The sequence below is a fragment of the Phascolarctos cinereus genome, unplaced genomic scaffold, assembly GCF_003287225.1.
Source record: "Phascolarctos cinereus isolate Bilbo 61053 unplaced genomic scaffold, phaCin_HiC Scaffold_726;HRSCAF=1367, whole genome shotgun sequence".
In the NCBI taxonomy this organism is placed as follows: Eukaryota; Metazoa; Chordata; class Mammalia; order Diprotodontia; family Phascolarctidae; genus Phascolarctos; species Phascolarctos cinereus.
Window position 1 is genome coordinate 407,875,430 of NW_027556098.1, and position 24,462 is coordinate 407,899,891.

The 24,462-nt window shown below is 53.1% G+C and overlaps 2 protein-coding genes across 5 annotated transcripts in view; one reads left to right on the plus strand and one right to left on the minus strand.

The window, feature by feature from the left end:
- The first annotated feature begins 800 nt into the window (after nucleotides 1–800).
- On the plus strand, nucleotides 801–15,922 carry CAPN12 (calpain 12). Its single transcript, XM_020978482.2, has 22 exons — nucleotides 801–846; nucleotides 4,384–4,628; nucleotides 5,113–5,182; nucleotides 5,321–5,439; nucleotides 5,700–5,833; nucleotides 6,326–6,494; nucleotides 7,143–7,217; nucleotides 7,301–7,386; nucleotides 7,494–7,568; nucleotides 8,055–8,218; nucleotides 8,327–8,559; nucleotides 8,811–8,822; nucleotides 8,957–9,165; nucleotides 9,769–9,811; nucleotides 9,894–9,953; nucleotides 10,218–10,284; nucleotides 12,704–12,774; nucleotides 12,901–12,966; nucleotides 13,140–13,218; nucleotides 14,460–14,576; nucleotides 14,688–14,746; nucleotides 14,839–15,922. Exons 1-22 carry the CDS (start codon nucleotides 801–803, stop codon nucleotides 14,863–14,865), a joined length of 2,226 nt encoding a protein of 741 aa, XP_020834141.2. The 3' UTR covers nucleotides 14,866–15,922.
- The window catches only part of ACTN4 (actinin alpha 4), an 82,348-nt gene continuing 73,107 nt past the window's right edge, over nucleotides 15,222–24,462 (minus strand). For 2 of the 4 annotated variants that reach the window (XM_078145801.1, XM_020978446.2), the window contains exons 12-22: nucleotides 23,655–23,805; nucleotides 22,437–22,545; nucleotides 21,571–21,711; nucleotides 21,122–21,304; nucleotides 20,889–21,023; nucleotides 20,237–20,416; nucleotides 19,997–20,143; nucleotides 19,017–19,097; nucleotides 18,653–18,718; nucleotides 17,594–17,752; nucleotides 15,222–16,937 (exon numbers count right to left, since the gene is read on the minus strand). In XM_078145801.1, coding sequence (XP_078001927.1) covers nucleotides 16,779–16,937; nucleotides 17,594–17,752; nucleotides 18,653–18,718; nucleotides 19,017–19,097; nucleotides 19,997–20,143; nucleotides 20,237–20,416; nucleotides 20,889–21,023; nucleotides 21,122–21,304; nucleotides 21,571–21,711; nucleotides 22,437–22,545; nucleotides 23,655–23,805 — 1,511 coding nt within the window. In that variant the 3' untranslated portion in view covers nucleotides 15,222–16,778. The remainder of the gene's footprint in view (nucleotides 16,938–17,593; nucleotides 17,753–18,652; nucleotides 18,719–19,016; nucleotides 19,098–19,996; nucleotides 20,144–20,236; nucleotides 20,417–20,888; nucleotides 21,024–21,121; nucleotides 21,305–21,570; nucleotides 21,712–22,436; nucleotides 22,546–23,654; nucleotides 23,806–24,462) is intronic. The other 2 variants (XM_020978416.2, XM_020978410.2) reach the window with 1 other exon arrangement.

Consider the following 24,462-nt stretch of genomic DNA (forward strand, 5'->3'; position numbering starts at 1 on the left):
GTCCCTAAAAGGAAGATACTATGTTTCCCCTCTGGATTCTAGTGGTAACCTAGAAAAGTTGGAGGACAGTTTTTATAATACCGCATGAGTCCCCACTAGTGTACTCACTTCCGTTATCACTTAGCAGAGTATATAACACAAAGTAAACACTTAAATGTTTATTGCCTCGACTGACAACTTTCAAAGACTTCTAAATTGACCAAGGACTTTTTGCATCTCAGTCTGATTTATTGACTGATTCAACAAAAATTTTATATCTTATTCACACCTAGTTCGTATCTCTTACTGATTGGCTCATTGGAGATGTCCTTATCATATCTGGGTATCAAGGAGTACCATCTTGTGGGCACTTTAACTGGGCTGGGTTGATTCAATTGATCCATTCAATGGACCCCCACCCTTGCAAAGGGCAGCTACATGCACCCTATCTCCTTATTTATCTTGGGCAACTCCCTATGAATCATTTCTATTTTGTCATTTCTGGAACAAAGGTCATTCTCTTGGACAGAGGAAACTGAAGGAAAATTAGAATTGAGCAGCTGTCTTCTGTCTCTGTGGTCAGATATCCTAGGTAGTGGTCCTATCTTTTCTTTGGGTCTCCCCCCAAATATACCCCACCCCCCAAACCCTCTCAACAACATTTGGTGTCCTTAGCTTCCATCACGAGCCTCAGCTCATTCTGAGCTTTAGCATTCATAATCTGGTCTTTGCAGGACTGTGCCATGATCTTATTTTTATCCTGTTACTTGCCATCTTTTTATATATGGGGGACGTGTCAACAGGAGGCCCACCCTTAGGGCATGTGCAATGGCTCCTGCTGGCCAGCAGACTGTGTGGCGAAGCTCGGTGAGCTCCAGGAAGAGCCTGATAATACAGAATGGAGGGCTCCTGCTCACCCTTTCAGAGCATATGCAGATATTCTGTGACTATTCCCAGCCTGCTAACCATATAGAAAAGAAGTGGACTTTTAATTGGTTGCTAAGCCAGCAACTAATGCTGAATGGTCATTCAAGTGACCAAAGGAATCTGTTTCTCTCCGCCTGAAGGCTTACAGCAGTCCTTGCCTCCTTACCTGAATAAGGTTGTCTGGTCATTTCAGTTGTGTCTGACTCTCTGTGATTCCATTTGGGGTTTTCTTGACAGAGATACTGGAGTGCTTTGCCATTTCCTTCTCCAGCTCATTTTACAGGTGAGGAAACTGAGGCAAACAGGGTGAGGTGACCTGCCCAGGGTCACACAGCTAGGAAGGGTCTGAGGTGGGATTTGAACTCAGGAAGACTATCCTCCTGACTCCGGGCCTGTCGCTCTATCTACTGCATTACCACCTAACACATATCCCAGAAAACCACCACACGTATAAACCCCGGAGATCCTTGACGCAACTCCCACTGGCACTGGTGAATCAGGTTCCCCAAGAGCCTGCTAGCGACAAGGCTCTGGGGGTTCTCCTAACAGGCAGTGAAGTTCTTCTGGTGCTCTTGGCTCAATCTCTATCCTGGTATGTTCCCACCAATATTAATGTTCCAGTTTCAGTTAACCAATTAACAATAATTAGCTGTTTCAAAGGGATATTGTCTAAGAAGATATATAGCAGTGATACAAGTATTAACATTCTCTCCCACCCATATCTGGGGGACACACCCTTCTCTATATCACCTTAGTCCCTGAAGAGAATACTCTCCAACCTAAAGCAGTCACTGCAAAACATTCCCTGCCACCAAGTTCACTTCCCAATTCATCATTGCCAGTGTTGAAGAAGAGTCACACCCTCGGGGCTGCCTTTAATCTGCAACCATGCTGGATCTTGAAGGCTGGTTCACCTGCCAGCACGCTGGCGTGGACTTCCATCACTGGACTGTAGGGGGCTCACTCTTCAGGTCTGTCTTTTTTTCTCTTTCTTCCTTTTTTTTTTTTCTTTGCAATTGCAATTAAGTGATTTACCCAGGGTCACACAGGTAGTGTCTGAGGCTGGATTTGAACTCAGTTCCTCCTGACTTCAGGGCCAGTGCTCTGACCACTGTGACACCTAACTGCCCCATCTTCATCTTCTAATGAAAGGGTTGGACAAGATGGCATCTTCCTCATTTTACAGATGAGGAAACTGATGCAAACTGCGTCTGAGGCAGGCCCAGAGCCATCTGGCTCACCAATCAAAGCTCTCATAAGCCAATGTAGGTGACAGGATCAGAAACCCAGATTCTTGGAGTAATAGGGATTTTACAGGGTCCTCTGCTTGGAGACCTCTAGGGACAGGGAGCTCATTACCTTATGAGGCAGGAAGTTAGTCTAAATCTGACTCTTTATTTGTTTGGTCCTTGGGCCCCAACAGTATACCAGAGCCCCACCCAGGAAATACTAATCGAGGTCTAATGAGACACACAGAGACATTTCCAGGTACAGAAACAGACATCTAGGGAGAAGACAGACACAGAAGGGTCAGTGACAATGTTGGGAGAGAGATGTTGGGGCAAACAGTGTCAGACACTTCAGGGACAGAAGGCAGAGGCTCTGCCCCCTCCCAGACTGCTGATCTGAGGCAGATTCAGAGACACCACCTCGGACTTCATCTGCCCCAACCCCATCAGTTCTCACCTTTGCTGAGGATGTGCTAAGGACACCAGAGGCTGGTTTGGGGGCCTTGGAGAACAGGGCTGGAGTGCTGTGCAGGAAGGGGAGCTCCATCCCACCCTGTGTCTGTCTCCCCAGCTAGGCTTCCCTGGCCTAAACCTTGTCCTGCTTGCATCCTCCAAATGCTGCCTCCAGGGGACAGGGTCTCCCTACCCCCCCCCCAGGGCCTTGGCTAGCTATGCTAACCCCGCAGAGGCAAAAGACTCCACATCTGCCTGGGGAGAAGACACCATTCCCAGAGATCCCTCCAGTCCTTTAGACTGAGACAAGCCAACGCAGGGACCATCCGTCTCCCAGGCCACCGGTTGGCCTAATCATCATTCTGAACGTCTAAAGGGCTGGCCTGGGGAAGAGAGAGCACAAGTTCAGCTCAACATAAGGAACAAGCAGAGTTCTGGGGTCTTAAAGTGAGCTTCCTTCAAGGAACTCAGAATTTTCTAAAAAATATTAAGATTTTTTTTTTAATTTGTAAAGTTGAAAAAACAGGTAGTGAGCTCCCCATCATGGGACACAGCCAAGCAAAGGCTGGATGACCTTCTGGTTAGGGAGGTCTTAGGGATTGGCTGCGCTGGGAGGGATCTGAATTCTACAGTCTCTTGGGTCTGGGATTCTTGGAGTGAGGATGTGTGGGGATGGTGCACTCCCTATAACCTGAAGCATTTCCAGAGCTCCTCCAGCCTTCAGGGAAGGAGGGAAGAGGCTGGGGAGGCCAAGAGAGGCTGGAAAAGGAAACCAAGGGGGCGAAGGGCAGGAGCCTTGTCCCTAAAACAAGAACACTAGACAAGGTAGCGCTTACGATCTCTTCCAACCCAACAAGAAATATTTTTTAAGGGTTTATGATGAGCCAGGCATGAGGGGTCAAAAAGTAAACAGCCCACGACACCCCAGCCCTCACAGAGCCTCCATTCTAATGGGGAGACAGTGTAAGACACATGTGGAGCAGTGAGGAGGTAGTGGTAATGGGGCTGGCGCTAACGGCTTGTGGAAGGGCCACGAAGGAAGCCAGAGTCTCGGAAGTGGAGATTAGGAGGGCGAGGAGTCCGGGCAGGGAGCACAGCCAGTGCAAAGGTTCGGACGTGGGAGATGGGCAAAGCACAAGATGGGCCAGGATGGTGGGATGTGTCTGCTCCTGGGATCTAGAACCCTTCCACCCTTTGTTGTTCGGTCATTTCAGTTGTGTCTGATTCTCCATGACCCAAAAGGGGATTTTCTTGGCTAGGATACCAGAGTGGTTTGCCATTTCCTTCTCCAGCTCATTTTACAGATGAGGAAACTGAGGCAAACAGGGTGACATGATTTGCCCAGGGTCACATAGCTAGGAAGTGTCTGAGGCCCGATTTGAACTCAGGATGATGAGTCTTCCTGACTCTAGGCCAGGTGCTCTACGCCCTATGGTGCTAACCTAGGCTCCTACCAGAGCTCTATGGTTCTTCCTTGTCGCCGGCCATCTTCCCATCTGCCAAAATCCAAGCCCATTAAGTGCCACTGGCAGACCACAACTGAGGGCCCAGAAACCCACAGGGTGTATCCTACTGCCCCCCACCAACCATCAATTAATATTAATGAGGGGTGGAACCCCGACTGGAGCATGTCCAGAAGTAGGGCAGCTGACCACAGGTCCATGAGCAGCCACCATTCCTTAGTGATCCTTCTGAGCTCCTCCCCAGGTCCCCCAGAGGTGCCTGGAGATCCCTGGGAGGTAGGCCCCGCCCTCTCCTCAACCTCAAGCTTTAAAGGGCCTCCCCACCCCCCCAGGCCCCAGAGCATCCCCAATGGCCGTTCAGAGGGTGACCATCCAACTGGTGGAGGAGGAAGATGGAGACTTTGGCAGTCCTATCTGCTTCCGTGGGCAGTGTTACCACTCCCTCCAGGAGAGCTGCCTGCAGGCAGGGGCCCTTTTCCTGGACCCCTGCTTCCCTGCTGGGCCACCTGCTCTGGGGTATGACCAGTTGGGGCCCAACTCAGAGAAGGCCAAGGGCGTGGAGTGGCTGAGACCTCATGTGAGTCAGGGCAAGTTGTACCTGAGCCCCGAAGGGTGAAAGGGGAAGCTTGGTCCCTAAGGGGGAGGGGTAGGCACTGGCAGGCTGGGTCCTGCAGGTGACTGGGGGCTGGGGGCCTGGATGAGGCCCTGGGGGTCTGGAGAACTAGATGCCCTGGCCCCTGAGGGGGGTTCCCGATGGGGGGAGAATGTGGGGTCAATAAGCCTAGGCCTTCAGGGGGCTGGGTCCTGGCCAGCCCAGGGCCTCTTTTCCCCATCTCTGCCCCCTCAAGTTTCCTGGGGCCCCACATTTCCTGAAGGCAGCGTTAGGAGGCCCTTTCATCCTGGGGAGGGCAGCAGCATCTCTATCATTAGTCCCAAGAGGAGGCTTCAGGCCTCAGGCTCCTGGCTAAGGAGACCTCAGCAACCGGCTGTAGAGGGGAAGCATCTGGGGAGTGAGACGGCCAGGCCTCGCTCGGGGCTGACGGTTCCTCTCTGCCCCTCAGGAGTTTTGTCAGAATCCCCAGTTCATCTGCGAAGACATGGATCGGACTGATGTGTGTCAGGGCAGCCTGGGTGAGCCTTCCCACCCTTGCCCCACAGACCCTTCCTCACCCCCCCAAATCTCGCCTGCCTCCAAGTCCCTCCCAGGACTCACTGCTGTCCTGACCCTCTCCTGTCCCTCTGACTCCTCCTGCCCCCCTGCCCCCCCAGGTAACTGCTGGTTCCTGGCTGCAGCGGCCTCCCTCACTCTGTACCCTCGCCTCCTCTATCGGGTGGTGCCCCCCAGGCAGAGCTTCCAGTGGGGCTATGCTGGAATCTTCCACTTCCAGGTAAGCAGAGAGGGGGCAAGGGGCAGAAACAGCATCAGCTGATGCACAAAGAAATGATTTACCTCGTATTTAACCACGTAAAACATAGGGATGTGCAAATATATGTAAAACGGACTTACTAGCTCCTCTATGAGGATGTTTCGACAGTCCCTCTAGTTCTAGGCCCCAATGTCTGGGGCCGGGCAGAGCAGCACAACAGGCTTGGGTGGGCTGGGGGGCAGTCATTGGCTGCCCCCTCCCTGGCCCTCTCTTCTCCATAGCTATGGCAGTTCGGTCACTGGGTGGACGTGGTGGTGGATGACAGGCTGCCCGTGCGGGATGGGAAGCTGCTTTTCGTCAGGTCGGCCCAGAGAGCTGAGTTCTGGGCCCCACTGCTCGAGAAGGCCTATGCCAAGTAAGGAATGTCTCCCCCCCTACCCCAAAGAGCCTTGCTGACTGTCAGGGACCTGGCATCTGAAGCTCCCAGGGGTAATATATGGAGACAGCTTCATAAACCGGCTCTGTAAAAGTCTGAGACTTCAAAAACCCAAGCGGCCCAAGCCTGACTATCTCAGAGATTCTCAGAGACCCCAAGAGACTCTCTGGGGACCCTTGTTGAGCCTCAGAAATCTCTAGGAACCTTCAGGATCTATCCCCCAGGATTTGAGAGCCCAGAGCCTCTTCCTGAGGCACACTTGGGTGCGACCTCTGACCCTTGGAGGCCTCAGACACCTCTATGCCCCAAAGGACTCCTGGGACCGTGGGGGACCCATCCCTAAGCATCAAAGTTCCCCACTCCCACCCCAGCCCCAGATTCACCCAACTCATCCCCTCTCTAAAACCCTTTCCCTGTTTGTCCTTCTCCACCCCCCTCCAGGGGAGGGGGGTTGCCTTGGTTTTCCCACAGGCTCCATGGCTCCTATGAGGTGATGCGAGGCGGTCACATGAATGAGGCCTTTGTGGACTTCACAGGCGGTGTGGGGGAGGTCCTGTACCTACAACCAGACACTCCTGTTCTCTTCTCTGCCATCCGGCATGCCCTGGCCAAGGAATCACTTGTGGGGGCCACTGCCCTGGTGAGCCTCCCAGCCCCTGGAGAAGGCAGATCTGAGTCTGCGCACACATGCACACACGTGTGTGCCACACACACACACACACCCTATGGTGGCCCCTGCATGTGCACTCCTCTCCTATGTCTGTCCCCCAAATCTGACATTCTTTCTCTATCTGCTTATCTCATGTTTCATGTTCCCATGTGTCTACTTGACGGGCCTCCGTGTGTGTGTGTGTGTGTGCACGTGTGTATACACGTACACGCACCAAATATCTTCCCCATTTATACCCCTGAGCAGCCCACACATGCCCCCTGCGGATTATTCCCCTGTGTCAATCCTGATCACTGGCCCATGTGTGTCCCCAAATATCTCCTTTTTCCTTGTCTAGGGATAAGGGGAGAGGCCCTGGACCACTGAGCCACACTGCCTCTTTGTTTATGGTCCCACACCCTTATTCATGTTGCCATGTCCACGTCCACATGTGCATGTCTCCCCACCATGGGTGACCCTGCTCGTGTGGCCCATAGATAGAAGGGATCCGAACCCTTCTCTTATGCATACATGTGTCTACCTTCTCCACCTCCTTCCCCGAACATGGCTGGGATGCATTCCCGTTTCCTGTGCTGGACCAATGCTCCTGTGTGTTCTCCCATGTTCCCATATGGCCAGAGTGACCGGGGTGAGTACAAGACGGAGGAAGGGCTGGTGAAAGGTCATGCATACTCCATCACAGGGACCCACAAGGTGAGTGTACCGGCACTGAGGGTCTGGGACGAGGCCACTTTGGCCTGGCCCTCGCCCCAAGGGGACCTTTCCCGTTTCCTCAGATGTCCCTGGAATTCACCAAAGTCAAACTCTTACGACTTCGAAACCCATGGGGCCGCGTGGAATGGAGTGGGGCATGGAGTGACAGGTGAGGGACATAGGAGAGACCCCACAGGCCCACGAAACTGCCAACCAGACCCGGGGCTGGGAAGCTACTCCCCCCACTCTTCATCTTCTGCCCTGTCTCCCACACAGCTGCCCCCGATGGGCTGCTCTCCCTGAAGAATGGCGCGATGCTCTGCTGGTGAAGAAGGAGGATGGAGAATTCTGGTGAGAGACAAGATCAACTCCCCAATCCCCACAACCATGCTGAGACTCCCTGATGCCAGCCTCCAGCCAGGGAATTCCTGCCTCCGGGGGTGACAGAGTTTGCATTCTTGGCAGTGATGGCTACGTTGGGGCTCTGAGGGGTCAGAGAACGCATTAGGAAGCTAGTGATGGCGTAGCGTGGGACAGAAGACCACAGGGAGACAATGAGGGGGAAGGAGTGGGGATAGTGAGGATGGAAAGAGAGAGGGAACAGGGATAGAAGGTACAGCCTGTGACGGGGAGAAGCAGAGAAGGGATGGTGAGGGCAGTGGGAGGAGACACTGGGAGAAGGGAGAAGAGTGGGGGGCCCAGAGGACAAATGGGGCGGGGGGAACAGAGAGCTTAGTGGGGACAGGAAGACACACCAGACCCGGGGAGGTCAGGGTGGCCCAGGGCAGTATCTTGGACGACCAGGGGCTAAGAGGTCGTGCGCTCTCTCCCTCCCAGGATGGAGCTGGGTGACTTCCTGAAGCACTTTGACACTGTCCAGATCTGTTCATTGAGCCCTGAGGTGCTGGGGCCTCAGCCCAAGGGGGGCGGCTGGCACGTCCACACCTTCCAAGGCCGCTGGGTGCGAGGCTTCAATGCTGGTGGGGGCCAGCCAGGCAGCGGTGAGGCCCCGAGTGTATGGGGAGGGGGGGATGGCCCATGGGACAGAGGAGGGCAGTCCGGGCTGGGAGAGACCAAGAGGCCGACCTCTCCCTTTCCCCCTGAAACAGAGACCTTTTGGACAAACCCCCAGTTCCAGCTGACGCTTCAGGACCCGGATGAGGAAGAAGCAGAGGACGATGAGGGGGGGCTGGGCGGTGGCTGGGGGACTCTAGGGGCCCGGTCTGGAAGGGGTGGCCGGCATCCCAAGTGCACCGTGCTGCTCTCCCTGGTCCAGAGGAATCGGAGGCGGCTTCGAGCCCGGGGCGTCACCTACCTCGCTGTTGGCTTTCACGTTTTCAGGGTGCGGGCAGAGAAGTTGGGGGAAGACAGAGGAGAGTGGGGAGGAGTCCCAGGGGCCTGGGAGGACTGAAGCAGGCAGAGAGAGAATTGGGGAGACATACGGAAAGAACTGGGAGGACGGAGAAGAAAGAAAAGGCTATGGGGAGGCAGGCACATAGCGGGAGACACTATGGAGTCTGGGGGGGAGAGGGAAGAGGGAAAGCTCAGGGCCTGAGGTCAGCCCTGACCCCATATCTGTTTTCTATCCTACAGATTCCTGAAGAGGTAACTGACACTGAAAATAAGCCTCTTGCCAGCAGGCCCCTCTCTGCAGGGATTTGGGGCAGGAACCCTTGGGGTGGGGTTGTATGGGGTGGCTTTGGGGAAGCCTCATGCTCCCTTATTCCCCCCTCCCCCAGCTCTTAGGCCTGCAGGACTCCCCCCGGCGCCGGGAGCTCCTGGCCGGCCTTCTCCGGGCCGACCGGTCCCCATTCAGCGTCCGCCGAGACGTCAGCCGCCGCTGCCGCCTGGCGCCAGGACATTACTTGGTCGTACCGAGCACCGCCCATGCCGGAGAGGAGTCTGACTTCACGCTCCGCATCTTCACAGAGCGCCAGCATGCCGCCACGTGAGGACCCAACCACCCCCCCCCCCACCCCCCATCATCCCCAGCCCTGGTCAGAAGTCCTGCGCTGACACTCAAGTCCAGACACCCCCGTGGGCTTGCACAGCCTCAAGTTCAATTTATATGTGATCTTGAACAAGTGTCATGACTCCTCTGAGCCTCCATCTCCTTATCTGTAAGATGAGTGGGGGTTGGCCAAGAGTTCTCTAAGGTCCCATATAACAATCTCATTTCAGTTCAAATATTCAGGCCCTCCCGTGGGTCAGCATGATGGTAAAGATCAGAATCACTAGACCCCAGGCCTGGAGCTGGAGGGTCTCAGAGGTCATCTGGCCCTCCCCCCACCCCCGCCCCCATTTAATAGGTCAGGATAACGACTTGCTCACCACCCACAGAGCTAGTTATCCAGCGCTTTTCCCCAGGCACGGTCTCTACCATCACACGTGTCAAAGAAGAACCAGAAAGAAGCCAAGCCGACCCAGATCAGAGGCCCCAGCTGTGACCCCTTCCCAAGCTGGGCGCTCCCCCTGACTCTCACCCCCCAACTAGGGGAAGTTGGGGCTCCTTGGGAAGGCTCGCCAAGTCCTCTCCCCTTCTTTCTCTCAGGGAAATAGACAACGCCGTCAGCGCCGACCTGCAGGTGCTCACGGTGAGACAAGGTCCAGGGCAGAGGAACGGTCAGGATGGTGTGGGGATGGCTTTGGTCAGTGACGGAGCGTTCTCTCCTTCAGACTCCCTCTGTACCACTGGAGTTTGAAATGGAACAGCTGTTTCAAGAACTGGCTGGAGAGGTGAGGGGGCCAAAGGGAGAAGGGAAAGCATTTCTAACGTGGAATAGAGTCAAAGGGAGAGACAGAGGGGAGAGGAGATGCGGGTTAACTTTTGGTGGAGAGGGGGAGGAGGTGACAGGAAGGGCTCAGGATGTCCCGGGACAAACGTCTGGAGGGGAGGGCAGGGCCACGTTGCGGCCCTCTGACTGAATCCAAAGTCTGGCCTCGAGGCTGCAGGTTCCCCTCCTGAACCCTCTCATTCTCCTCGTCTTCCTCTTTCCCTAGGAAGAAGAGATGGGTGCTGACCAGCTGCAGACATTACTCAGCATAGCTCTAGAGCCTGGAGATCGGGGTGAGTCCTGTCTAAGGCCATGGGAGAGTCAGGGGGTGGGTGGTGACCCGGAAAGAACACTGTGTCGGGTTGGAAGACCTGGGAGCAAACCCTGAACTGCTACATCCTGCCTGAATGACCTTGGGCAAGTCATAGCTGTAGAAACGCAGAGTAGGGGTTGGCTACCCTGCTAGAAAGGATTTTTGGAAAGAACAGGTTACGACTGATACAAAGAAGACACGAAGAAGGATGCAGAGGTGACTCCTACCCTGACTCAGGAGGTCGGCGGGAAGAAGATTGACCCAGAAGGGAAGGAAGATGGGGCAGCAGAAGTCAGGAAGAGGCTTCTTGCCTTCCCACAAGCAAGGTCAAACAGCAACAAAGAGGAAGGAGCCAAGCCGCAGCGACTGGTGACTTCCTGCTAAGGAGACCGAGGCAGTAGAAAAGCCTGCTGATCTTCCTCAGGCAGGGATCCAGGGCACAGAGCCTGGCTTTGCCGAACCTGAGGAACACCGTCCCCTCCTGGCAATTCTTGTGGGGGGCCCTAAGACAAAGGATCTCAGAAGTCACGGAGGGGATTACAAAGTCCTGGTCAAGAAACTGAAGACCTCAGGAAACACTACGTGGTTTAAGTCACTGTTGACTGACTTCTGAAGGTGAGAGTGTTAAAGTCTGATCAGGAACAGGAGTCCCCTTAAGAATGGATTTGGATTTCTGGACCACGGCTTAAAATACAAGGATGATGGATACTTGACCAGGGATGGAGTGCACCAACGATAAAGCAGATTTGCCTGGAGCAGGAGGCCTCAAACCGAAAACAGATGGAGGGGAAGACTGCCCACCTGTAGCTGACAAGTCAGATATCACAGGCAGTAACAAGTACCCGGTGGGAGTGGGGGCAGGGGAGGGGAAAGGGAATACATATAGAGCACCCCCCGTATGCCAGGCACTATGCTAAGCACTTTTCTGCCAATATCATCTCTGACGATCACAACGGCTCTGTGAGGCAAGCCTGTTCTAGCTACTGGGCAACCTAGGTGCCCCAGAATGCACAAGGGTCAGTGCCCAGTCTAATTAAAATGGTCTCGGTTCTGTATACATACACAGAGACATACGGGTGTCAGCCAGGGTGGAGAGACACAGGCTACATGCCACGGTAGTCAGGTGAAATGGTTGATGCCAACTTAGGAGACCCCAGTGGCATGTTCCAGTAAACCACCCTTGCCTTCTGGCTGTTCTTTGTTCTGGGAGAGAGGCAGAATGCTGCATGCCAGAAGACACCTCAGTGGGCAAGAATGGTGGGCTGCCTTGAACAAGATGAAACTTCGGGATCTGTGTCATCATGTGTGGAAGTACTGGATGGGGGAAGCCTGACTCGGCAATGTCTACGTAAAAAATGGGGTTTTACCGGGCTGAAAACCCAGCTGTATGGTAGGGCATGGCAATCCTACCGCTGAATATGGTCACCCGCCTGCTAGTACAAGCCTAGTGTTTAGAACAGGGAGGTGACAGCCACTACTATACTCCGCTGTTACCAGACGACTCAGCTAGGTGGCACACTTTACAAGGCCAGGCCTAGAATCAAGAAAACTCAAGTTCAAATCCTGCCTTAGACGCGTTCTAGTTGTATGACGTTGGGCAAGTCACTTAACTTGTCTGCACGTTTCATCTGTAAAATGGGGATAACAACAGCATCTTCCACAAAATGAGATATTTGTGAAGTGCTTAGCCCAATGCCAGGCACACAGCAGGCACTATATAAATGCTTGCTCCCTTCCCTTCCCCTATTATGTTCAGGGGTGAGTTTCACATCTTAGGAAGGGCAGACAGGATCATGAGCATGCCAACCCAATACTGTTAGAGCACTGTGGAGGGAACTGGGGATTCTTGTCCAGAGATCAGCCTCAAGGAGGGCATAAGAGCAATGCTCTAGGGAGAGGGGCTCTGACAGTTCTGCTCGACAAGAGGCAGAGGGTTTCAAGCGGCAAGACCAAACCAGCCACGAGGGACAATTTCTAGACGGCCCCAGAGTGCTGGGCGCTGCCTGGGGAGGGGGTGGAATCTCCCTTACTGGGAGAATGCACATTTATACAAAGCAAGCAACAGTGCAAGGGGAATTCTGCCAGATGAGACCTACGGACCCTCCCAGCTCAGATCCACTGAAGTCTGGATCAGCCGGTCTCCACAGTTCCTTCCAGTTCTAAATCCCAAGTCCCCCAGACCAACTTTGGTGGGGCACCAGAGACAGAATGTTGGCCTTGGGGCAAGCAGTGGACTCCCCAGACCCCTCAGAACCCTCTTTTCAGCTTAGGCTCTTCACAAGGCTCAGATGGTGGTGTAGTTTCCTAGGGTTCCACCAACGGGCCCCTCGTCCCTGTAAGACTTCCTTCAAACCAGAAAACAAGACCTGAAAATTAAGGCTTAGTGGGTCCTCTTTCAGCCAGCCCCTGGACTCACCCACCTGGAGAGATCGGGCTCCGGACGTGCGAACATCTGATACACTGTTTCGGAGTATCCTTACACAACTTCTTTTTACTGGGGAGGGAGGGGATGCTGCCAAGCAGCAGAGGGCTTTTTGGGGATGGGGGGAAGGATAACTGGTTCCCCCTCTCCACAATTCCCTGAACCATCCTGCAGCAAGGAGGGCACTGTTTGACACTGTCAGAGTTTCAGCAGCTGTGGTATCGATTTCAAGGGTGGCAGGTAAGATCAGTACTGAGGGAGCAGGGTGCCAGTCTTTTTGCGAATGGCATTAAGGGAGAGATCGACAAGTGGTAGAGGGACCATCTCAACCCCTGGCAGGCGGGGAGAGGGTGCTTTGCATCCTGGGGCAGAACGGCTGCGAGGTCTGATGGATAACCTCTTCTCCCACCAAGGCCACATTCAACAAGTTTGATGCTGACAAATCCGGGACCATGAATTCTCATGAGCTGAGGCTGGCACTCAATTCAGCAGGTACACGCAGGCTGATTTTGGGAGGCAGATGGCATCCCCTATCCTTGATGGAGATATCCTGGGCAGAGAACCCAATGAATCACTGGGTGAACCCAGGATAACAGCAAGGATCCTGGTGGAATCGATTCCTCCCCTCCTCCTGACCCCCTGGCATGGGGGACACTACGAGCGTTAATCCCAAACACATAACTACGACTTGGTCCATGAGGATTCCCAAGGACACCCTGGAGAAGTGAGCTTCCTTTGCTCATCTGGCAAGCTCATGGCATCCAGGCCAAGGTGTAGGGATATGGAACACCTGATCGATCCTGACTGGGGTAGGGGGCATCACACCTGACTGATCTCAGACCATGGGGAGCTCTAGACAGAGAGGCCCGACGACTCATCATTGCCAGTAATACCACAACCACCGCCTAACACTTGCACTACCAGCAACTCCTGTAGATGAAGACGAGGCCTAACCAAGTTGTGCCCGTCAAGCTCACAGAGCTGGGACTAGACTACGGGCCCCCAGACCCACTGTTAGCTCTCTTTGGATTCAATACTGAGAAGATTCGAAGTCTGTATAGTTTTGGGGGTCACAAAGAGCCTTCCTCTCACAAGGCTCAGTCACACAGGGACTCAGAGGCCAAGGCAAGGTTCACACCTAGGGCTCCCAATTTCATAGCTGTTTCTTTTTCCATCACGCACAGCTAAGATCTGATGTTGAGACTTTCAAACCTCCTTTTCCAGTTTCCATCCATGCTCATTTTAAGAATAACACCACCACTCATTCCCAGAGCATCGGACAGCCAGCTAGGCAGGCCGGCCAGTGCTGCTGACAAAGTTGGCTCTAAACCACACTGAAAAGATTGGGGATTTTGCTGCCTAGGGGTTCCTGAGAGGCCTGGGATCTGGCCCCCTCCCTGGGGAAGGAGGCTGGGGCTTCAGGGCTTTAACCCTCCTCTGCTGTGTGTGAGCCTGTCCTGTCTGGAGGCCAGAGGAGCCCCACGGGTAGCCAGGGCAGAACCCTGATGTTCTAATCAGTCATCCCCACCCTCCCATGTGTAACCACAGAACCTGGGTCAGGGACTTCTACAGGCCATGAGGGCAAGTTGCACTAAGCTGTCAGTTCAGTTGCAGGCACCTCCCAGGTTCCTTAAGCCATTCCTGGGGCCTCAGTTTCTTCAGGTCGTCGGCTAGAGGGAACAAACAGGAAACTGGCTAATTGGTAAGAAGGTTCTGTCTTCCTGACCCCACAGGCTTCCAGCTTAACAACCAGCTGACCCAGCTGCTCACCAGCCGATACCGTGACAGTCACCTTCGGGTTGACTTGGACCGCTTTGTGTCCTGTGTGGCCCAGCTCACCTGCCTCTTCCGTAAGTGAATCTGGGGTAACCCACAGTAGAAGAGTGGTGGAACTGGGGGACACGTGCGTGTGCGTGCATGCACACATACACTCACCCTCATCCTCACCTCTCCTGTGACAGGTCACTGCAGCCAGCATCTCAGTGACGGGGAAGGGCTCCTCTACATGACTAAGAGACAGGTGAGAAGGCCTGGGGTGGGGGAGAAGGGCATCTACATCCCTGAAGGGCCACCAGGGGCATTGGGCCTCACTCCTACCTGTTTCTCTTACAGTGGATGCAACTGGCCACTTTTTCCTAGAACCTTTTCTTCTTGGAAGGGGACAAAGCACAGTGAGAGAGGGGCCACGGCCTCCTTCGAGAATGGGAACCCAAAAGGAATGCCCCAGATTTGGACTTCCTCTCCCTTGTCAAAAGGACAACCAGGCAGGGAGGGAGTGGGAGGGCAGGCTGTAGCCAACAGTGTTACCCCGGACAAGTGTCCAGCCTTGGGGACTTTCTGAAATGCCCCAAGCTCTATGTGGCAAAGACACCGAGCTCTTGGTGAGCTGGCTCTAATTAATTTTCCTTTCCTTACAAACATTTCGGCCTCTGACCTGGAGTCTAAAACACTAAATAAACAGAAAAGAGAGACAGAAGTAGAGTGCATTTGGGAAATTGTTCTTAAAAATATTACACATTTTATTGTCCTGTTGGTTTTTCCAGAAAAAAATTAATGAGAATGAACGCCCAAAATAGAAAGAACAAAACCACAAACAGAAGCAGCCAGCCCAGCCTTTTTCTCCCCTAAGCCAGGCCCCCAGACCCTCCCATCAGGGGGAATCCCCAAAGACTAGTCCCTGACAAAAGACAACGAAGAGGGAAAACAATAAAGGGGTGAGGGAAGGGGAGAAGGGAAGGGCAGAGGGGAGTTAGGATAATCAGCTGATAGCTTAATTACAAGACCAAGAAAGACGGCAAATATATGTTGCTAGGTGAATATATATTTATATAATAAATCCGTAAGTTAATAAAGTAAATAGTAACTCTCTGAAAGTTTTTAATTATTTTAAAAGGTTTTTTTTGTGGGGGTTTAATTTTTTTAAATTTTTTTTAAATTTTTAAATTTTTTGGTCCTTAGAAAACTTGCTGAAGGAGAGTCCAGTCAAAGTGAGAGTGGGATGCCTAGCGAGGGACAGCCTGTGAAGCTGGGTCTGAGCATGAGGGCTGCCTCAACGCTCATGCCCATTTTCACGACCCGCAGCAGATGCCCCCTCCTCTGTGACTCCTCCTCCACCACCCCCAGCTCCTCTCAAGTTCAGCCCTCTCCAGCTGCTACTCCCCTAACTCCCAAACACCAATAAATGACCATGATCTGAGCTGCTCTAGTTGGCTTGCAATCTATCCCTCTTTATGCATCTTTATGGGGAAAAGAAGTAGGGGGAGGAGAGAGAAGAAGATGGAAAGAAACAAAAGAGCTTAGAGGAAGAGGAAGCTATGGGCAAGCCCTTCTCTGGAGATGCCCAATCTGCAGGGCCGTCACCAGTAAACCCATATTCTGAGGATTCTGGGTTGCCTCCCCATCCCTTTGTCCCATCCCAGAACTGGACCCAAACGGGTTCCTAGACAAGGCACGTGGTCTTTGGCCCTGAAGGGAACAAGCTGTAATAGGACTTTGTGGAGGAGGGAAAGAGTTTATCTGCTGGGATGACAAGGGGGAGATTGTGATTGTGTGTGTGTGTGTGTGTGTGTGTGTGTGTGTGTGTGTGTGTGTTTGGGGGGGGGAAGTGAGACATGTGCCAGGGGTGACCGTGAGGCTGAGGAGACATGCTATCCTGATGCTGTGTGGGCTTGGGGAGGGAGGCCAGTCTTCATTTCATGAGGGCTATCGCCTCAGCTTAGTTTAAAAAATATATATTATATATATTTATAACAGACCAGAATGATTTACTCTAAACTCCCCCTTCACCATTACCCCTGCCCCAGGCTGGGGAACTCCCTGGCCAGTCAACTAAGAGAGAGGAGAGATCCTGCCCCATCCCCCCCTCCCACAAAAAGGAAGGAAAGAGAGAGAAAGAGAGAGAGTGCACTTTGCATAGATACCTGGTCAGGTCAGAGAAAACTGGACTATAGCAAGCCGCCCCCGGAGGGAGAAGGGGGCTTGGGGCTCCCCCGCCCTCCCCAGAGATGGAGGTCGGGGTCGCTGTGTCTCCTCAGTGAGGGGGAGCAGGTGGCTCACAGGTCACTCTCGCCATACAGGGCTGTGGAGAAGGATTTGTAGTCCAAGGCTCCAGGAGCAGCATCTGGGCCCTGGTAAGGAGCCATGCGGGCAATGCAGTACTCCGCCTGGTCTGGGGGCAGCTCCCGCCGAAGTTCCTCAGCTGTGATGAAGTTCTGGCAGGAATAGGAAAACCTGAGCGGGGTGCCCTGGGACTGCTTTCCAGTCCCTATGCCCTGACTCTCACAGAGTTAACTTCCAGAAAAAGGAACAGACGAGCCTGTTGGAACCTCCGTCAATCCACCATTAAGGATGTCCATTAGACCCTTCGGGACCTCGCTTGTGTTTCACAGTCAGCCTATTTGTTTCTCACATTAATTTCTACTGTGTCCAGATGGCCTAAGACTCAGCTGAAAGCACTTTCTCTTCTATATACCAAGAGAGAAGCTTAATTCAACTCTCTCACAAACGTGGAGATCAAGCCTGTATTCCTGCTTTCCGTACCTTTCATAACTTTATATCCTGTGCCCTTCTGCAAGCTTCTGACTAAAGAAGCTGTCTTTTCAGTCTGCCTTCAGATGGCTTCCATCTTTTCCCATGACCTCTAAGAGACAGTGTGGAAAAGAACCCCAGACAGGAACCAAGAGGCCTAAGTCCACCCATTACATGGTGCATGATCTCATGCAGAGCAAATGATTTCTCTGAGACCCCTTGTAGCTCTGATCCCTATGCTCCCACCTCTGCAGGATCTTCTGTTCTAGGACTGTGGGATCGAGGCTATCTGAATCAGCTCCTCTGACGCCCTGGTGCTCCCAAGCACCAACCACCTCACCTTATCTCCAGCGAGGACCTTGAAGGAAGCAATGACTTGGTCAGCTGTGTCTGTATCAGTGGTCTCTCGGGACATGAAGTCAATAAAGGCCTGGAATGTCACAATGCCACTATTGTTGGGGTCCACAACGCTCATGATGCGGTTGAATTCAGCATCACCCTGTAGGGGCATGGGAAGAGAAGGGAGGTGTTGTTACTGCGGTGTTCAGGGGTCTTTCCTCCCTGACTAAGGAGAGGAGCAATCCCTTGGTGGGCCTAATGCACCCTCTATCTCCTATCGCAGGACTCCACCAGGCAGCTAGCCAAGTGAGCTCAGCTCCCATGCTCAAGTGAGCTCTTTAAAGGATCAAAGACCTTGGTTCTTTACTGACAGTTTGGCATCATCCTCTTTTTTTCAGGAGCCTAGAACCCCTGCTTAAACTTAAGAGTTCCCTAAAGTTCTCCTTGTCTCTTCAATGGTACCTAGGCACAGGGTTAGGCATGTTCAGCATCTACTGAGGAGTTGGCTACCCATTTTCAGGCTAAGTCTGGAGGAGCCACTGGATGTCAGTCGTCCGACAAGTATGCATGTCACCCCCAAACCAGGGAAGAAGGGAGAAAACCAACTCTTCCCCCTCTGTACTCTGGGGGATCTGCTGTCCATGTTTGCTAGATCTGTCCCACCCCAAACCTCAAAATGACTAGTCACTCAAACCTAGGCCACTAGCCAACTCTGCCCATAGGTATCAAAGAAGGTGAAGGTAAAGGTAAAAAGATAAAACGGGAAGGGGGTACAGTGAACAGAAACAGAGGGAGAAAAAGACTTCCTCTGTCTTGGGTTTGGCAAAGCCAAGAGCGCAGGGATGCTGGGAGTGAAAGTAGAAGAGACTTTGAGCATGTCAGCAAGGGGCAGCAGGGGTGATGGGAACAGAGGACACAACCCTGGCAGCCGAAGGCAGTGTGGCCCTCCCACCTGGCTGTGTCAGAGGCCGAGAGAAGATAGGAACGTTCTGTTCCTTTCCAAGGGAGCTGGCAAGTTTGGAGGAGGAGAAGGAGAGGCTGAAAAGAGCGCATAGCGTACCAGGCTGTATCCTGTGGAGATAAGCAGAGCTCGGAAGTCATCAGCGTCCATGCTGCCAGTTTGCTTCTGCTCCGAGGGAAGGACGGTGGAAGGAGAGGCCCCAGAACGGGGGATGAAGGGAAGGAGACGGCACATGCAAGAGGTGGAGGATGAAAAGAAGGAGAGAGAGGCACAGGGATGGATGAACAGACAGAGAAGGCCAAGAAAACTCAAGGTAAGAGAAAAGGATGAGAAGAGCAGAGGCCAGTGAGGATGATTTAAATGGTGAATGGGAAAGGAAGGCAGTGGAGTGGGAGAAAGGGGGAGAGAGAGAGAGGCAGTTAATTAAACCATTGGGTGGGCAGTCCCAGCAGGGCATTCATACCTGTCGGTCATTTTCCACATCGTAGCCCAGGCTGATGAGGCATGCTTTGAACTCCTCAGGCCCCAGGGCCCCGCCGTGATCCTGCCGAACCATCCAGGGGGGCACAGTCCAGACCCCACCGAGCAGGAGGGGAAGAGGGATGGGTATGGAAACCGAGGCCGGAGACAGGGAGAAGGAGCCACGAGGCCACATGCAGGGTTGGGGAAGGGGAAGAGGGACACATGGGAAAGCAGACAGGAGGGAAATACATCATTAGAGGGTAACACAGACACAGTGACCTAGGGAAAAGGGAAGGGGTGTGGGAGTAGAGAAGGCATGAGCTTGTCCAGCCAGACTCCCGAGAGAAGAGGAGCTTGCAGCCAGCTCCTCTGACATAATTTTCTGGCTCAGCCTCATCTTCTCTTCCTCTTAGTTGGGTGACCTTGATAACAGTGGAAGGCAGACTTCCCTGCTGCGTTAGGTAACGGGCAATAAGAGAGGTGAGGAACAGAGGAGGTCTCGGTGGGGGCAAGCTTTGCTCCTCAGGGTATGCTCTCCTCTTGACCAGGCCATGGAATGGTTTTACTATAGCCATCTACACAGAACTGATCTTCTGGCCTTGAGACAGGCTTGGGAACTGTTACTGCTCGTGACCTTTCTCATAACACCTTGTATGAGTACTACTGCTGTGTTTGTGTAGCTGTCTTCTCTGGCCCGCCAGACTCAGACTGTAAGCTCAATGAAGGTGGGCACCATGGCTGTACATCTCTCTAGTCTCCTAGCCTGCCTCTCTCCACCCAAAAATGCTGCAGAGGTTTGGCCAGTAAGTGCTAAATCAATGAACGAACGAACGAATGAATGGATGAAGGTGGGAGTCAGGGAAGGAGGGGAAGAGGACACCAGGAAGGGTTCTCGATGATGTGGGCAATGCCAAACAACCTGGTTTGGGAAGGATATAGGTGGGAACTGGCACAGAGGGGAGCAGGTCGGAGTTCACTCACTTTGTCAAAGTGGTTGAATGATGCCCGGAACTCCTGCATCTGCTCCTGACTGATGCCTTTGGCATCCCGGGTCAGGATCTGGTTCTCTACCTCATTGATGGTTCTGGCAATGGTGGTGAGGAGCTGTTCCCAGCCCACACGGATATGCTACAAGGGGGGGGGGCAAACATGAGGACTGGCTGTTCCCCTGCACAGGGTGGTCATGCCAGGTCCCAAGGCCCGCTGCAGCGGCATCCCTACCTCCATAGTGTAGTTGGTGTGTTTGTTGTCAAAGATGAGGGCCTCCTGGATGAGCTGGTGCTGCTGCTCGAGGAGGTCCAGGTTAGGCTTATACTCCACAATGCTCTGCTCATACTGCTTCAGGTGGTTCAGCTGGTCCTCCAAGGTACCGTTCATCTCAATGGAAATACGCCCAATTTCCTGGGTCAAGAAAAGGACAGAGAGCCCCAGATCGTGGGAGCTTCTTCCTCCCCCAATGATGCTCCCACCTAGGACAGAGAGCCCCTTTCTAAAGGCTTCAATCTTACATCCCACAGCATCTCAACAGGAACCTGGCCTTCCAGCTCTGAGGGTCCCTTTTTATCATCACGCCCACCACCCTGCACCAATATCAATGACATGCCACCTTTGTGCTTCGGCTCAGGCCCCAATGAGGCGTCCCCTGGCTACCCTAACCCCAACAGTCTTTCCCCCTGAACTTAAAAAGAAATGAGAGCCCAATCCCAATGACTTCGCAGAAGATTCTATAAGTATCCAGTATTATTCTTGGTTTCAGGTCTAAAAGACTCAAACGTGAACCCTCTTGCAGCGCTCATGCATAGACCATCATGGACTGCATGTGACACCAGGTGGCGCTCTAAGCCTATGGCCTGGTGAATGGCTCCTCCCTCACCTCCATCTTGGTCTGGATCCACGGCCCCACAATGTTGGCCTGGCTGGCAAACTGCCGGCGGAGACGCTCATTGGACTGCTGCTTGCTCTGCTCCTCCAGCAGGGCATCGTCCCGCTTTGGCACGAGCTGCTGAACCTACTCAGGAAAAAGTTGGTAAAAAGGGTTATGTTCTAGGTCAGCAGGCCAGCCTCAGGCTCACAAAGCTCTGCTCCCAGCCTGCCTTTTGGTCTCACCTTCTCCCACTTAGAGTTGATGATCTGGGGGGTAACAGTGGTGTAGGGGTTGCTCCCCAACAGCTTGATATGGTTACATTCAGCAATCCTCTGTGCTTCCCCATGGATGGCGAGGATAGCCTCCCGCTCCTTGTCGGCATCCGGTAGGGTGGACTTGAACTGGTCATGGGCTGCAATTAGGCCCTGGAGGGTAGGACCAGCCAGGGATTAGATGGCAAGCAAAACTGTCAACAGTTTTAACGGAAAAGGCAGCTAAGGTTTTCCATCAGATCTAGGGTGGTCAAAGGAGGGGGGCTCCCAGAGGGTCTGTCTAGAAAATCTGGATTGTCTCTAGGGGCCAGAAAGGGGGAGAATGGAAGGTTTTGCTGACTTCAAGGTGCCTACTCAGGCAGCAGAATACCAGGCCTGTTGGGTTTTTTCAGAGGTGGAAATCGAGGCTTCCTATCTACCTCAATCTCCTCAATGGTATGGACAATGAACATGTCTTGCAGGTCTTCCATTGCACTCTCCATCCAGTTGTTGAATGGTGCTGCACGCTTGGCGTATTCCAGGTGCAGCTGGTCAATTGTTTCCAGCTGTTTCTCTGTTTTCTGAAGTGGGGAGAATGGTGGGGAGGGTCATTAAAGAGGAAGTCCAAAGACTGGGTAGTGCTTGTGGTGGGGTGAGCAGGCTTCCCTGCCAGGACAGAGCTCAGCAGCTAACCGGCTCCCGCTGCACCCACAAGGGCATGCCCTCTAGAGCCAAGAGGTTAACAGGCTTTTCGGGAAGGTCTCTGGGGAAAAGACGCCTCCGAGGGCTGCACAGCCCCCTGCACTTGAGCCAGTTCTCATTGCTATGGAGTTCCCCCCCGCCTCCCCGGGCCGGGACCAAGCTTCACTACAATGACCACTCTCTCTTCTCCAGGCTACACACCCCAACAGGACCTTCCACAGACTCTTGCCGGCAGGCCTCAAGGCCCTCCGCTACTCGGATTGGCCTTCCCTGGGCACTCAAGCTTGTCAGTATCTTTCATAAGATAAGGCAGGAATAATACCCAAGCCAGGGACCAGAATAGTCCAGTGCACAAGGTTCTCCAGCTGCCACACCACATCACACTACTGATTTGCCCTGAACTAGTCTCAAGTCCATTGAGCCCCACAAAATGCTATCTACCCACACCTCCCCCAGCCCATTCATGAACTGGATATTTTGAATTCTGAAGGCCCATCTGCACTTCTGATGTATGGGGAGAAGGTGGGATCTGGCCGGTGTGGTCAGTGCCAGGGTGTTAAGAGGCTCCGTTATTTTGTCCCTGTGCCCAGACCAAAGACCTCACCTCCAGAGCTTCTCTTCGACTGTGTGTCAGCGAGCCAAGGGCATCCCACTGGTCACAAATCTTCTGGCACCGAGTATTGACACTTGGGGAATCATAATAATCCAGTTCACTGTGAAGACAGGGAGAGAAAAACTGTGGAGGCCTGCTGAGGCCCATTTTCCTCGGCATGAGCAGTGGTCTTTCCATCTGTTAGAAATGCTAATCGGTGTAGGTTGGTCCATCACTACTTATGGGTAGGGAAGTAGATGAGATGATCTCTTGGGGTCTCATGTTAATTAAAGGCTTCCCACTGGGGGCAGACAACACCAAAAGCCATCAAGAATCCAGAAGGATTATCGTATACCAGATTTGCCAAGGAGAGGATGGGGAGAGGAAGCCCAACGGCAGGAAGAAGGGACTGAGTAAGAGGAAATTTGTCCCACCCAGGGCTTGGCTTCTCCAAGTATTAACACTGGAGATTCAACCTTACAGAACAAGCATAACTGGAGATGGTAAAGGCAGGCAGGCAGGCAGGGGAGGGGAGGGCTGTGCAAAGGGCAGCTCTAGACGAGGAACAGACAGTTATTTTGGGAGCTCCCCGCTGGGACTGAAGGATTTTCCATTAAGTCATGCCCTGGGCCTCCCACTTCTAGGTGGTAGACACCCAATGTAGGAGAATAAGGCACACATTCATTGGCTCCCCACAGGCCCAGTGCTGAGTGTACTAATTGTGTGCATGAGTTTATCTGACTAGGGTGGGGAAGTGAGGGAAAAAATCCTGGGCTGCCTGGAACCTCTTACAATAAGTGTATTCTAATCAAGGGAAAAGGGGAAGGGGGTTGGGAGGGCCAGGAACAATGGTGCCACTGTACTTTCCACTTCCCCCTTTGGATGCAGGGCTGGGGGCCTGGGGCAGCCTTGCTCAAACACAGCCATGCAGTGAACATGTGGGCCAGCAGGACCCACACGGAGGGAGACAGAGGGAGGCCAAGAGGCCCTCCTACCAAAACCATCCTACTAGACCAGCCTGACGTCTATTTATGTGACTCAGATACTGTGGAGGAGCGGCTCAGGAAGGCCTCTGGAGATAAAGGAGGAGTGTGGAAGGAGACAAAAACCTCGGGCCACAGAAGGTTACTAGTTCTTCCTCAAAGGTCAGATCATGAAGTGGCAGCGTTTGGCTTCCTCTGAGGACACGTTCCCCGCCCTGGGCCCCATGTGGGAGAGAAGCCAGCATACTTCAGCTCCTGGGCAATGGCAGCTATTTGTTCCACGCGGTCCTGATGGGCTGCCAGGTCACTCTCGAAGGCCTCATGTTTCCTGATGAGGGCTTTGATGTCGGACAGGGTAGCTGTCTCATAGTCCTTCTGTTTCAGCATGGCCTCCTTACCTGTGGGATAGGGATCAGAGAGGAATGGTCAGAGCTGGGTTAACAGAGACCCCCATCAAGGCAGAGGGGCGCTCCTCACCACTAGGTCAGCTAAAGCCTGAACTGGGTTAGCCTGGGGGACAGCCAGGGGCCCAGCCTCAGGCTCAGGCAGGACAGGAGAGAACACTTCAGTTTGGCCAATTTGTACCCCTGACCGCCCAATGGCATTGGCTCAGGGTCTTGGTTTGGAAACTGGAAGGCAGGCATCTTAGGCCCGGGGAAGCCACATATCTGTGGGGGTTTCATACACCCACAGTTTAGGTTTTTTCAATGACCAATCCATAAGATTGACTGAAGGATTAGGGATGCCTAACCTAGAGAAGATAAGATTGGGGATAATGGGAGAAGAGATGGGAAAGAAAAATGACAGCTCTCCGGAGATATCTAAAGAACTGTTGGGGAAAAGGGATTAACTGTGTCCTGTTTGGAAGTAGTGAGCAGAACTAGAAGGAATGAAGGCAAGTTAAAAAGAACAGATTGAAGCCAGGAAAAAAAACCCCAACAAAGTTTAAAAAACCCAACTGCTCTGGCAGGGGAGGCTTGCTAGGGCCCCAGTACAAGGGAATATTATTACTGTTCAGGTATGAACAAGATGAGCTGGTTTATGAAGTACCTTCT

Bases quoted from the DNA above. Each gene is read 5' to 3' on its own strand.
- CAPN12 (XM_020978482.2), top strand. From the start codon at position 801: ATGTGCAATGGCTCCTGCTGGCCAGCAGACTGTGTGGCGAAGCTCG. The intron at 4,629-5,112 runs GTGAGTCAGGGC...TCTGCCCCTCAG, and splicing joins TGGAGTGGCTGAGACCTCAT to GAGTTTTGTCAGAATCCCCA. The intron at 7,569-8,054 runs GTGAGAGACAAG...TCTCCCTCCCAG, and splicing joins AAGGAGGATGGAGAATTCTG to GATGGAGCTGGGTGACTTCC.